We start from the raw sequence: 15,026 nt of genomic DNA on the forward strand, positions 1-15,026 counted from the left end.
TATATAAATTAAATATATTATATATTTAAAAAAGAAAAAAAAGAAAGAAACAGGAAAAAGAAACTCACGTAAACTTTTTCAAAGCTGTCCTGGAAGAAGAGCACAGCTCGGTCTAAGTGGACTTGCTGAGTCTCGTCATTTCCGGACTGCAGACTCTGATCTCCAAACTGAGCTCCGTAGTCGAACAGGTCGCTTCGGCTCGCGCAGTTTACCGACACCGAGCCCGCGATAAACAGCAGCTTCAGCCCGAGCCACACCGCGCGCGCACAGGACGCCATCGCTACAACTCTACACACACACTCACGCATGTACACATACACACACACCCACACCGACCCGCGCGCTCAGCTTTTCTCCTAACGGATTTTGGGACAGGAGGGAAGTTCACGCGCAGTATAGCGGATTGGCAGAGGAGAGAGTAGGCGGTGCTAAAATGTGGGCGCGGTCAGAATCATTTCAATGGTAACAGAAGCGACGGAATTCACTGGGGCGGAGTCGGAGGAGAAGTCGGGAATAAATTCTCAAAATTCACCAACAAAAAAAAAACCTAACTTTTTAGAGCTATCAGTAAATCTCAAACAATACGTTTCTTCAATCTCTAAATGTTCTAACAAAAAAGCTGTTAAAACTTATAGTTATTTTACGCTTCACAAGATATTTGTGTAATTATTATTATTATTATTATTATTATTATTATTTATTTGTTTGTTTGGTTTATTTTCTTATTAATTCTTTATTTTTCATGTACTGATCCCCTGTTGCTTTCAGATGTTTTTGTATGGTGGTATATACAAGTCGTATACTTATCTGATTTTCAATAAAGTTCTTGTAAAAAAAAAAAAAAAAAAAAAAAAAAAAAAAAAAGGAATACAATTAATTTGTAATGAAATTAAAACCAGATTGATTTATCAATGTGGCTTCATCAAGCGACTCAAGAATCCTTTTTTAATTAAACTCGTAACTGCAGCTGACTTTACCTTAAGCGTTTAGTACAAACTGAAAAGGGCTGTGGTGATTACTAAGCCCATTTTCATATCCGGAAACACCCCCTATTAAAGTAAAGCTAATAAAAGGGGGCGTGGCTAATCTGAATGTAACTAGCTACCTAAGGCTGCTAGCTATGATCAGCGTTTTGCACTTTGCTCACTGTGAGAGTAGACACACCATATGACTGATAAGCATGTTTACTGTCAGACTGAAGCAGTGATATGTCCTCAAGATGCATCTGAAAACATCCATAAAGCTTAGCACAAAAAATAAAAAATAAAAAAATTAATCTTAGCCCATTCTGCATGTTTCAGTATTAGTCTTTATCTTATCTATTATTGAACTTACCTTTACTAATTTGTGGTAATGTATTTTTAAAAAATGAGTACTGTTATTTGTAGGTCTAACGAATAGAATACATAGAATAATTTTATTCTATTTTAATGGCACATATAATCTTATATTGGTCAAATGAAAGATGCATTTGGGGGAAGGACAACAAATGTGCAGTGACTGTATCTATACTGTAATAGAAGAATTAAGGAGTTTTCAACATCACACTCTCCTATAACAGATTCCATGTTATTTATATTTATAATAATTCACTCAATACCTGATCCAGTCCATGCATTAAGTTTTTAATGGAACTGACACAAGCGAGAGCCACAACAAAACATGATTTGTACTTCACTTAATTTCACAATGAAATGACACTGAATCCAGACATCACTAATAGTTAATGGCCTTTGAAACTGCAACTAGACTGCAACTTGTCCTGAGGTGATGAATACATTACGTGTAAATTGTAAGAAAATCTGATAACAGCTCATAGAAAAAGACAGCAGGGATGTGAGAAAGAGATAAAATACCCTTGTTCTTCAAAGGAGGTTTGATGTAATGTTGGCGTCAGGCGTCTGCAGGCAAAAGGGCTCCTTTCTTTGTTGCTAATTAGTGATTCATATCTCCACTTGTGAAAGAAACCGGATGTAGAACTGAGTGTCTCACCAACTGTCTAAACTACCCTCTGATCTACACAGTGCTGGTATCTCAATCCAGAAGATCCACACAGTGCTGGTACCTCACATCCAGAAGATCTACACAGTGCTGGTATCTCACATCCAGAAGAGCTACACAGTGCTGGTATCTCACATCCATAAGATTTTTTTTTATTTACAACTAAAAAAACAAGTTGTAATTGCATTAGTATTCACTGCTCTTGCTGTGAAACCCCTAAATTCAAGGTTCAAGGTTCATTTATTTGTCATTCAACATGTTAAAAACATGAAAGAACGAAAACTGTTTCCCAGGTCCAGCGTTAAAAAAGATAATAATAAATAGATAAATAGATAATAAATAACCTAAGACCAATGATAAAAACCTAAAATCATCATAATATATAAAACGCATTATTAAAAAATAAGCTACATGTTGGGATAAAGTGCAGTAAAAGGTGCAGAGGACAGCTTATTGCACAGAGTTCGTGAGCCTCACAGCCTCAGGGAAGAAGCTGCACTTCAGCCTTGTTGTCCGAGCACTGAGGTTGCGCAGCCTTCTACCTGAGGGGAGGAGAGTGAACAGTTCATGGGCTGGGTGGGTGGGGTCCATCATGATGTTCGTTGCTCTGGTTCTACATCTGCTGATATAGATGTCTTCTAAAGAAGGGAGGCTGCTATTGGTCATTTTTTGAGCAGATTTAATCACTCTTTACAGAGCCTTCTTATCAGCCTCAGAGCAGTTGCCATACCAGAGAGTTATAGAGGATGTCAGGACGCTCTCCACCACACACCGGTAAAAGGAAGTCAGCACAGCAGCACTGAGGCCGGCCTGCTTCAGCCTCCTCATAAAATACAAGCGTTGGTGAGCCTTCTTAATGATGCTGGCTGTGTTCATGGCCCATGTGTGGTCACTGGACATGTGCAGGCCCAAGTATTTGGCTGTGGTCACCAGCTCCACAGCTTCTCCTCCAATAAAGAGGGGAGGAGGGGTGTGAGCTCTCCTCCTAAAGTCCACTACCATCTCTTTCGTCTTCCCCACATTAATACACAGGTTGTTTGCATCACACTACCTCCCACCTATACATAGACTCATCTTTGTTGGAGATAGACCAACAATGACCGTGTCATCTGCAAACTTCACAATATGATTGCCCAGGTACCTTGCTGAGCAATCATACATGAGTAGCATATACAGGAGGGGGCTCAGGAGACACCCTTGTGGAGAGCCAGTGTTGAGTACGATGGTGGAGGATGAGACACCATGGATCTTCACGGACTGTGGCCTGCCTGTCAAGAAGTCCAATACCCAGTTACACATAGATGGTTTCAACCCCAACAGTAGCAGTTTGTTAGCTAGTGTCTGCGGAATGATGATATTAAACGCAGAACTAAAGTCCAGAAAGAGCAGCCTGACGTATGAGTTCCTGCCCTCTAGATGAGTGAGAGCAGAGTGGATGACAGCTGATACTGCATTGGACACAGACCGGTTCTTCCTGTATGCATACTGCTGTGGGTCCACAGTGATGTCAACTGAGTCCTTAATGTGGGCCAAAACCAGCCGCTCAAGGCACTTCATGACAATTGGGGTGAGTGCCACTAGACGATAGTCATTCATGCCTTTCACGGCAGAGTGTTTAGGCACCGGGACAATAGTGGACCTCTTGAAACAGACAGGCACCACAGCTTGGGACAGAGAGGTGTTAAAAATGTCTGTCAGCACCCCAGTGAGTTCCTGGGCACACGCTCTTAGAACCCTTCCTGGGATGTTATCTGGGCCTGCTGCTTTCCGAGGGTTGATCCTCTGTAGCGTCCTCCTGACGTCCACTGCAGACAGACTGAAGGGCAGCTCACCTGGTGGGACTATGAACCTGGTGCTGTGGGAGGAGTTGGATGACTCGAAGCGGGCATAGAAGGTATTCAGAGCATCAGGCAGTGATGGATCTCTAGGGCAATCAGCATCCCTCCTTTTGTACTCTGTGATGCTCTTTATACCCTTCTACATGCTTCAGGGGTCATTGGTGGCAAAATGACCCTGTATCCTTTGGGCATAGGTTGCCTTTGCCCTTTTGATGGCAGCATCCAGTTTCCTCCTTGCTGCTCTCAGTGCCACTGGATCTCCAGACTGGAAGGCTGAGTCCCTTACCTTTAATAAGGACCGCACTTCTCCATTTAGCCAGGGTTTCTGGTTAGGACGGATGGTTATCTCCTTTGTGATGGTGACATCATCAATACATTTGCTGATGTATCCACACACAGAGGAAGCATAGTCCTCCAGGTCCACCCTGCCATCATGAGTTGCTGCTTCTCTGAATACCTGCCAGTTGGTGCACTCAAAACAGTCCTGGAGCATAGAGATGGCTCCACTAGGCCACACAGTGATGGTCTTCTGTGTGGGGAAATTAGTTCTGGTGCAGCGTGTTGCTGTTAGAATTCACATAATTAGCTGAATTAATCCAACTGTGTACAAATTAAAGTGTCATGTGATCTCATTATAATTACACCTGTTCCTGCAAGGCCCCAGGGTTTGTTAGAGAACTTATCTAAACAAGCAGCATCATGAAGACCAAGTAGCTATCAGAACAAGTCTGGGACAGAAATGGGGAAACTCTACAAGTCTGGACTTTATGGAAGTGTGGTGAGAAGAAATCCATTATTAAAAAAAAAATCCATATGGAATTTTATTTGGAGAGTCAGCTAACATGTGGGAAAAGGTTTTCTGGTCTGAGTGAAGCATGGTGGTGATAGCATCAAGCTGTGCGTGTGTGTGTGTGTGGGGGGGGGGGGGGGGATGCTTTTCATCAGCAGGGACTGGGAACGTGGTGGGGGTTGAGGACAAGATGGATGAAGCTTAATACAGTGCAATACTCAAAGAGAACCTGTTCTAGTCTGCAAGCATACCACCAAAGCTACACTGGAGTGGTTCAAAATCAAGAACCTGAATGTGTTAGAATGGCCCAGTCAAAGCCCACACCTCAGTGGGCATCTGTGGCAGGAAATGCTGTTCCCCCACCCATACTGTCTCACACCAATCTGTGAGAGCTTGTGCAATTTTGCCAAGAAGAGTAGGCTAAGGTATCAGACATATCCAAGAAGACTTGCAACTGTAATTACAGACCATTTCTTGAATTGTGACATTTAATTTCTAGAATGTGCATGTATAAATCTAGCACTGGCATTATCTAGATCAATCTGTTGCATTTCGCTCATCTCAAACAAATGTGCGTGGCCCAGGATTACAGTAGGGTCTCATTGTTGACGCTTGCAAAGTGCAATATCGCCATCTGATGGTTTTATACTGTCATTAAAATGTGTGATGCAATCATGGGAGGCTTAGTATCCTTTGATGTGGAAAATTATCAGAGGCAGCCTCCATCCCTAGAGAAATAAAGCCATAGCAGCAGGATATGATATGAATCCTGCCACATCTTAACACACACACACACACACACACAAAGACTCGTGGAGTGTCCACTGTCTCTTTCTCTCTCTGAATAGCTCTACCAATGAGAGCTCCATATCCAGATCACATGCTCCTAGTTCTCTCTCTACACAGCTGCAGGAAGCCATGCTTATCCTTTTCATGTCTCCTCCTCCTCCCTGCCTCATCCTTTCTCCCTGTTCTTCCCCTGCCTTTCTCTCTCATGTTTCTAGGTCTTGGGCAGGTGCATGAACATGGATATAGAAACAGATGAATGCAACAGCAGCAAGAAAAACAGATCTGGAGCTGTGCATTTTTTTGGTAAGACCAGACCTTAACCAGCTGCCAGGAGAGAAAGACAGGGTGTGCGAGTGAGTGAGAGCAGGAAGATGGAGGACACTCAGCCAACGGAGGAGAGGAGGGAGGACGGTTTGAGGGCTTCAGGAGCCAATGCGTCCCTCTCCCCGGCAACCTTAAGCCCAGCTGTTCCTCCGTACGTGAAGCTGGGCTTGACAGTGGCCTACACGGCTTTCTACTCACTGCTCTTCGCCTTTGTCTATGCCCAGCTCTGGCTGGTGCTGCGCTACCGGCACAAGCGCTTCAGCTACAAGACAGTGTTCCTCTTCCTGTGCCTGCTGTGGGCGGCACTGCGTGCCCTGCTCTTCTCCTTTTACTTCAGAGACTGCGTGACGGCTAACGCTCTTGGGCCCTTTGCCTTCTGGCTGCTCTACTGCTTCCCAGTGTGCCTGCAGTTTTTCACACTCAGCCTGATGAACCTCTACTGTGCACAGGTGAGACAACACGGAATGAGGGATGGACCTTTTTTAGAGCTGCTAGGAGGAGCGTTACAATGAGGCAGGATCAGTGAGGAAGAATGAATTCCTTTAAGGCTCAGTTTATTATTCAGTTATTCAATAACAAGCTTAATACTCAGTAGCTACAGTGAAAGGGCTGTAATTACATGGGGGAGTAATATCCTGGGACTTAAAGAGTTTAAAAGTGGTAGGACCCCGGAATGAATTAACAATGATGAAAAAAATTCCTTTACAGTCCTTTAGATTATTCAGAAGCTTAATACATGCTGGACTGTGTGTGACCTACATGTCAGAGCAAACCTGCGTTAAATATTAATGACATCATTTGGATAATGCTCAGTATTATACAGTGTACAGTGTCGGCTACAGCACTGCAAAATCCCAACAGTCACAATTTCCAGATTAATTTTAATTAATCTGTAAAAAGGCTTTTTCAATGGTAACTAAATGCTGTATATCCATTACAATGCAGACCTTGAAATGAAGTGTTGAACTAAACTCATACACTTGATATTCACTTACACTTATTTTCTAAATATCACCTTCCAAGCAGAGACATGGTTGTAGGTTGGTTAAAGTAATGGTTCGGGCCAAAAATAAAATGTACATATTTACATTTACAGTTTTCTACTTACAGATGTAGGTGATCAGCCAAGACATGACTGAGGTCTAAAGATTGATTCTTTGGTTTTGTACTGAAGTCATGAGGCTAATGTTGCTAGCAAGGAAAGGAACCTTTACAGTGTTTAACATTATGCAACGTACATGTTCAAATCACCACACACTTGTATCGTACTCAGGACTCCATCAGTGGACAGTGGATAGATTTTAACCAACCGGACTTCTTGCGAAAACTGTGATGAATTTACTGGTTGCACAACTGCACTATTTGCATTACAGTACACAATAATAGAAGGGATTTATTTAGAATTGCACTATCCGTTGCACCCAGATGAGGATGGGTTCCCTTTTGAGCCTGGTTCCTCTCAAGGTTTCTTCCTCATATTGTCTCAGGGAGTTTTTCCTTGCCACTGTCGCCTCTGGCTTGCTCATTAGGGATAAATTCACATATTTACAATATATATATTTTTTGAATCCATTTATTTCTGTAAAGCTGCTTTGTGACAATTCCCATTGTTAAAAGCGCTATACAAATAAAACTGAATTGAATTGAATTGAATTGTTTTTGCTCGTTGATTGAGCTAAGTGAAGAGGAAGGTGAAACAGGAAAACATTCTTGATTAACATTATTTTTTCATTGCCCCCATAACAAAAGTCATTTAATTAGAAGATTATGGAAAATCAAGAAATTTTGTCAGATAAATGAAGCACAAATATGACCAGGAGACTGAAATGATATGTTAAAAAGGGGTCAGTCTTGATTTCAGGTTAAAATCTTAGACCGACCCCGCTTATGTGGCGTCTGATACTCTATAACACGCTGTTATCTATAAAAATGGATATCAGCCATCTGGAAGCCAGAATCACTTTCTTCCTCAGCACGTAGTTTTGGTATCACTCCAACACAAGCATAAGACTCAGGTTGGAGGTGTGGCCTGTGGCCAAGTTTGTCGAATTGCACATTCTCCAGCCTACTAACTCCTAAACTAGAGTCTATAAGCTTCCATAGCAATATTTAGAGTAAGTGTACATTTCTAAATTTGTGAATGAACTATCATTTTACTATTGGTAACTGAAAATAAATCTTACTTACTGTAAATGAGGTCTAGCAAACTGTTTTCATGCTTTGTACAGGAGACTGACTGGACATCCCGTGACACCTTTTCTCATTTTTGTTATTCACAGGTTTTCTTTAAGGCCAAGTCGAAGTATTCTCCTCATCTGCTCAAGTACAAGTAAGTGCCTCAGGATGGCACTACTCTTCATATTCTACACACTACTCCTAGGCTTCCCTAATTACACACTACAGAGGACTCCTTTTCTCTAACATTTTCCCTCATAGTACTTTGGCTAGGTTAATTTTAACTGATTCTAATGGTATAAACAGCACACCACTGTTCATAACAGTGATTATGTTTTATTACAGTTTATGTAGATTATATTAAGTGAGTCCATAGCCTGTTTAGCCAAACATTCTAAAATATAGTGCTCAAAAAAATCCTCTCTTTCACTGTTTTGTCTCCCTGTCTCAGGTTCCCTTTGTACCTGGTCTTCATAGGTGCTAGTCTGCTCTTCCTCTTGGTGAATCTGGCTTGTGCTCTGCTGGTTAAGATGACAGATGCGCAAGTTAAGACTATCGTCTTGGTGCGTGTCACCATTAACGACTCCCTTTTCGTGCTGTGTGCCATCTCTCTCTCCATCTGTCTCTACAAGGTGGCCAAGATGTCCCTTGCCAGTATCTACCTAGAGTCCAAGGTATATGTCTCGAGAGAGACAACTAACACAATCAAAGCAGCATATTTATCTAACAAGGTGCATTGCAAGATTTTAAATCTCATTATTTTGAAATATTATATTTTGAAAGTATAATAAAATGTAATGAAATATAAGTATGACAAATGCACATACATTTTACATACATTATATTAGAACACAGTGTGTCATCTTAAGCCATCACATAACCATATATTCTTCCTAAATTGAAATATATGCTTATTAGTTATTATGTGTTATATCATCTATGTAATATTATTGGTTACAGGGGACCTCTGTGTGTCAGGTGACCCTGATTGGCATCCTGGTGATCCTCCTGTATACATCACGTGCCTGCTACAATCTCGTCGTTCTGGCTTTAACAAACATCGAAAACATTAATTCCTTTGATTATGACTGGTACAATGTGTCTGACCAGGTAGGTATCACTCTGATATCAAGCCTGTCCTGCTCCCTCTTTCTACACACACAAACACAAAAAGACACACTCATAAACACTACCTCATGTGTCTTGCTTCTGATCCTGCAGGCAGACCTGAGGTCCAATCTGGGTGATGCTGGATATGTGGTGTTTGGGGTGATTCTCTTCGTATGGGAACTTCTGCCCACCTCCCTGGTGGTCTTCTTCTTCAGGGTCCGCAAGCCAGCACAAGACAGGGTGAGGCATAAAGGGTGGGGTGTCAGAGAAAGCATACATGCAGAAATGCAGTTACATTAGTACAGTTTAAAGGAACAGTTCAACCTTAAATTATATGTACCCAGTTTTCCCCCTCAACTCAAATGTAGTTGGTCATGTTTGGTGATTGGATTTTTTTTTTTTTGTTTTTGAGCCCAATAAGGGAAAGTTATAGCCACCAGTTTCGCATTGTGTAAACTGCATGCCTAAATCATCACACACTCACTTTAAACCATTCATTTTTTTTTTTTTACATAAATAGCAGAATAAATAACTAAAACACTTGGGGTGTGCTGTTATACGATAATAATCAACAACATGGTGGTGTGAGAGAGTCACTGAAGTTAACTATTTCCCTATAATATATCTATATATCTATATTATATTATCTATAGTTTATAGATAATATTTAATGTTTTTAGATACATTTAATATTGTCAAACATCCATGAGACAAGTTAGTTCCTGTTAGCACTTACTTTATAGTCGTTACTTCATTTTCTGATAAAGTTAGTAAGACAAAACAACCAAGAATAACTGAGATAATAATCAATGACTGATTATTCTCCAGGGGAACATGGTGACTTAGTGGTTAACACATTTGCCTCGTACCTCCAGAGTTCGATTCCCGCCTCCGCCCTGTGTGCTCGGAGTTTGCATGTTCTCCCCATTCCTCAGGGGTTTACTCCCCCAGTCCAAAAACATGCGTTGTAGGCTGATTGGCATCTCTAAATTGTCCGTAGTGTGTGAGTGTGTGTGTGATTGTGCCCTGCGATGGTTTGGTACCCCATCCAGGGTGTCCCCCACCTTGTGCCCTGAGTCCCCTGGGATAGGCTCCAGGCTCCCCGCAACCCTGTGTAGGATAAGTAGTACAGAGGATGGATGGATTATTTTAAACAGCATTTCCTGAATTGTTTTATTCCTCCTATGCCACAGGAATTTGACAATGATTACAGTTTTTATTCATTTATGGTTATGTTTAATGTTATAAAAATCTGTTTAGCAAGTTAGTTCCTGGTTTCAGATGTTATACTGTAGCAGCTCCAAACAGCCATTCCCTCAACAGCCTTTCTCTTTCTCTCTCACTTGAAGGCCTCTGTCCTGAAGACTTTCCTGTATATAAAAAGTTACACCTTCACCTCTGACTGTTTCAAAGCACTTATAGTGGAGTTCCCTTCCAAAAATGTTAAATAAATATCTCCTTACAGAAACCTTCTTTATATGAATGATCTTACATTTTTTCATAAACAACAATACGTCTTTTAATCTGTTAATTATTAGGCTTAGATTACACGGAGCATCCTCCATAAAAGTCCTTTTGAGTTAGTTGTTACTATAGAAACATTAAAGTAATTAGAACGAGCATATTGGTATAACTGTGTGATTTGCCTTGCAGCTCGCACTACTCTCAGAGATGCTATTATAAAAAATTAATTAACACTTAAGCTACCAAACATACACTCTTGGAGCACTTATTTAGGAACACTATACTAATACTGGGTAAGGCCTCCCTTTTCTCTCAAAACAGCCTCAATTCTTTGTGGCGTGGATTTCACAAGATGTTGGAAACATTCTGTTGAGATTCTGGTCCATGATGACATGATTGCATCATGTGATTCCTGAAGATTTGTGCACTTTCATGTTGTGAGTCTCCCATTATACCACATCCCAAACGTATTCTATTGGATTCAGATCTGGTGACTGGGGACTCATTGTCATGTTCATGAAACCAGTTTGAGACGACTTTTGCTTTGTGACGTGGTGCATTATCATGCTGGAAATAGCCATTAGAAGATGTGTAAATTGTGGACATGAAGGGATGCACATGGTCAACAACAATACTCAGATAGGCTATGGCAATCAAGCGATGATTGATTGGTATTAACAGGCCCAAAGTGTGCCAAGAAAACATTCCCCACACCATTACACCACCTCCACCAGCCTGGACTGCTGACACAAGGCAGGTTGGGTCTATGGATTCATGCTGTTAGTGCTAAATTCTGACCCTACCATCTGTGTGCCTCCGCAGAAATCGAGATTGATCAGACCAGGCTACGTTTTTCCAGTCTTTAGCTGTCCAGTTTTGGTGAGTCTGTGCCCACTGCAGCCTCAGCTTTCTATTCTTGGCTGACAGAAGTGGAACCTAATGTGGTCTTCTGCTTTTGTAGCCCATCTGCCTCAAGGTTGGACGTGTTGTGCATTCTGAGATGCTTTTCTGCTCACCAAAATTGTACAGAGTGGTTCTCTGAGTTACTGTAGCCTTTCTGTCAGCTTAAACCAGTCTGGCCATTCTCCGTTGACCTCTCTCATCAACGAGGTGTTTCGCAGAACTGCCATTCACTGGATGTTTCTTTATTGCACAATTCTGAGTAAACTCTAGAGACTGTTTTGCATGAAAATCCCAGGAGATCAGCAGAAATACTTAGACCAGCACATCTGGCACCAACAATCATGCCAGTAAGATCACATTTTTCCCCATTCTGATGGTTGATGTGAACATTACCCAAAGCTGCATGCTTTTATGCATTGATCTGCTGCCACACAATTGGCTGAATAGATAATTGCATGAATGAGTAGGTGAACATGTGTTTCTAATAAAGTGCTCCATGAGTGTACTTTTTTTTTTTTAATACTAGGTTCTTATATGGGACATGCCAACTTGGATCATTCTGGCCTGCTTTAATTTTACTATAATATCTTCTACACATAGGTTTAATGTATAAAATTGAAGGACTAATGTCACACTGCCTTTTTTGTCTCTTAACTCCTGTCTAGAGTGCATCTGCCATCCCCAGTCACGTTTTCTCCACCAAACGCTACTTCTTTGACAATCCTCGACGATATGACAGTGATGATGATCTGGCCTGGGGATCCTATCCTCAGAATTCTTCAACAAGGTAAAAACAGCCCACCTATACACACCACATCCGCATTGCATTCAGTGTACTGCAGGGAAATTGCAGTGCTCCTGAAGAGATGTTATATAGTACTAAGTTAAAACCACAAAAAATTCACAAAATCTGATATTCTGCCTACTGCAATGTTTTTTTGTCTGCACGCTGTTGAACACTTGAATCTGATTGGTTAGAAGGTGCTAATTAATTTCGGATGTTACATAACATTAAATGTAACTATAACTGGATTAAAAGTACACTATATGGTCAGATGTATGCCGATACCTGACCATCACACCCATATGTGGTTCTTCCCCAAAATGTTGCCACAAAGTTGGAAGCAATCAATTGTCTAGAATGTCTTTATATGCTGTAGCATTACAGTTTCCCTTCATTGGAACTAAGAGGCCCAAACCTGTTCCAGCATGACAATGCCCCTGTGCATAACGCAAGCATCATAAAGACATGATTTGCCAAGGATGGAGTGGAAGAACTCGAGTGGCCTGCAAAGAGCCCTGACCTCAACCTAACTGGAACTGCACCCCAGGCCTCCTCACCCAAAATCAGTGCCTGACCTCACTAACACTCTTAAGGCTGAATGAGCAAATCCCCACAGCCCTGTTCCAAAATCTAGTGGAAAGCCTTCCCAGAGGATTGGAGCTTATTATAACAGCAAACGGGGACTAAATCTGGAATGAAATATTCAACAAGCACATATGAGTGTGATGGCCAGGTGTCTAAAAACATTTCAGGTGTCTGCATACTGTTGTTAGTTTTGGCAAATTGTTGCGATAGAAGAGGAATAATACCATGAATATTTTTTTTTAAAAAAAGCTTCGGTTTCTCAGTTTGTCCTCAGACTGCTATGACTGGGGCAGCCGAAGCAGCAGCTTCCTCATAAATCTGGGTGGAGAAAATCAGCGATCGTCACCAGGCCTAAACCATTAACACAAGAGCTTCGTATACTGCTATTTGTATTTCCTTTGACGCACTGCACTTTAACATGTACATCTGCATATATGGGTCTTTAGTTGACTAACACTTCCGAGGCACACTCCAGCCAGAAAGGGGATTGCGCAAAGTGAGATCTAAGGAAGGCATGTGTTACCATGGTGATCAAGGCTAAGCAATGCATGGGTTACCATGGTAACCCTGTCTGACTGCCTTGTAATCTCTCACACTGTAACTAATGTAAAAAGGTACACTAATCAAGATTTCAGCTGTCACGTCTTCAATCAAAAGGCCACAAATGTCACAAATGTAAGTTGTAGTTGTTCCTGTAGTACACACTTGTAGCTAAACCTAGTAGGAATCTGTTTACACTGTAATTATTCTCACTCTCTCTCTCTCTCTCTCTCTCACACACACACACACAGAGGGAAAGGATACACACAGTTCAGTTTTAATCATCATATGGAAGCAAAGAAATCTTTAAAAAAAATCTTAATTGGAGTACCTTTAACTCTGCCAAGCACTAGTAACTTCACGTATATAAGTTTTAGTCACTATCATATACACGAGTGAAAATAATGACCATAAAATAAGCTATTATTTACAGCATGAACACGTTATTTGCTGTATTTGTGTTGACAGTAAAAAATAGTAAAAGACAAGAAATACTGCTCCTATTCCAGCATTTATTCTTTTTAAAGGAATAAATGTTTTTATTTCTTCAGCAGTATTTCATGCCTTTTTTTCATGCTATTTGTGAAAATAAGCTTTCAATGGGTTTGTTGGTTAAAAGTATTTTGTTGAGCACAAGATTGTAAAGGTTCACCAATAAAGAAATATTTTGATGTTTGAAATGGAAATGTGTTGTTTGTCACCAAAAATCTGAAATAGTTAACAATATGACTTTGTTTGTAGGTGTTATGAGCTCCTTAAACTATGATTTAGAATTTTTAGGTCAGGACATGTCACCATTTTTAAAATATGAAACACACAATTGAAATCAGAGAAAACTACTAAAGGCTGAAGGCAACCCTGTGCATGTTTGTTTTTTATGTTATTCATTTACCCTAAGCAAATATTTTAATGCTAGCACTAATACTGTACTGCACTGTATGACATTATATATAAGGCATCATTGCATACTTGATTCTGATTGGTCTGAAGGTGTTGATTAATTTTCTATAACAGCGGCTCTGACAGTAGTTCTGGCTACAAGGTTTATAGTAATGCACTCACTCTAATAGTTTTAATTTTTAACACTTTACACAGGGACCTGTATGGCAGATGCTCCACATAAAAATAAATGGTTGGTATGGCTGTTGAAGTTTTCTGTAAGGAGATGTTTATTTAACATTTTGGAAGGAGGCTCCAGTGTCAGTGCTTTGAAACAGTCAGAGGAAAATGCTGTAACTTTTTTAGATACAGGAGAGTCTTCAGGACAGGTGAGAGAGAAAGAGGGAATGACTGTTTGGAGCTGTTATAACTTAGCTGAAACCAGGAACTAACTTGTTTAACAGATGTTTCGCAACATTAAACATAATTATAAATGAATAAAATATATGACATTCTTTAATTAATAAAAACTGTAATCAGTGGCAAATTCCTGTGGCATAGAAGGAATAAACCAATTCAGGAAATGCTGTTATTGGAAAATCATCAGTCATTGATGATTCTCCCAGAACAGTACACTCTGTAATGCTTTTTTCCTAATTTAGTCTCACTGAAAATGTGAATTGGTATGGTGATATATCAACATGTATGCAAAGCCGGATGAGTAAATACCCCAAAATATGCCATTTCAATTCCTTCATAGCACGCTTTTCTAGGATATCATTAATATTTGATCCATTTTGTCATTTTCCATGTTTTCTGGACTATAAAACTATAAATGATAATG

At 40.5% G+C, this 15,026-nt stretch overlaps 2 protein-coding genes across 4 annotated transcripts in view; one reads left to right on the top strand and one right to left on the bottom strand.

Annotated features, from left to right (window-relative positions):
• Positions 1 to 373, bottom strand: part of nid1a (nidogen 1a) — a 38,079-nt gene extending 37,706 nt beyond the window's left edge. For all 3 annotated transcript variants that reach the window (XM_053238272.1, XM_053238271.1, XM_053238270.1), the window contains exon 1: positions 69 to 373. In XM_053238272.1, coding sequence (XP_053094247.1) covers positions 69 to 308 — 240 coding nt within the window. In that variant the 5' untranslated portion in view covers positions 309 to 373. The remainder of the gene's footprint in view (positions 1 to 68) is intronic.
• A 5,022-nt stretch (positions 374 to 5,395) lies between these two features.
• Positions 5,396 to 13,983, top strand: gpr137bb (G protein-coupled receptor 137Bb). The gene is made up of 7 exons (XM_026930639.3): positions 5,396 to 6,191; positions 8,022 to 8,071; positions 8,369 to 8,591; positions 8,878 to 9,027; positions 9,139 to 9,267; positions 12,060 to 12,181; positions 13,027 to 13,983. The coding sequence occupies exons 1-7, from the start codon at positions 5,790 to 5,792 to the stop codon at positions 13,124 to 13,126; spliced, it is 1,176 nt and encodes a 391-aa protein (XP_026786440.1). The 5' UTR covers positions 5,396 to 5,789; the 3' UTR covers positions 13,127 to 13,983.
• Positions 13,984 to 15,026: the final 1,043 nt, after the last annotated feature.

This window comes from Pangasianodon hypophthalmus, chromosome 11 (assembly GCF_027358585.1).
Source record: "Pangasianodon hypophthalmus isolate fPanHyp1 chromosome 11, fPanHyp1.pri, whole genome shotgun sequence".
In the NCBI taxonomy this organism is placed as follows: Eukaryota; Metazoa; Chordata; class Actinopteri; order Siluriformes; family Pangasiidae; genus Pangasianodon; species Pangasianodon hypophthalmus.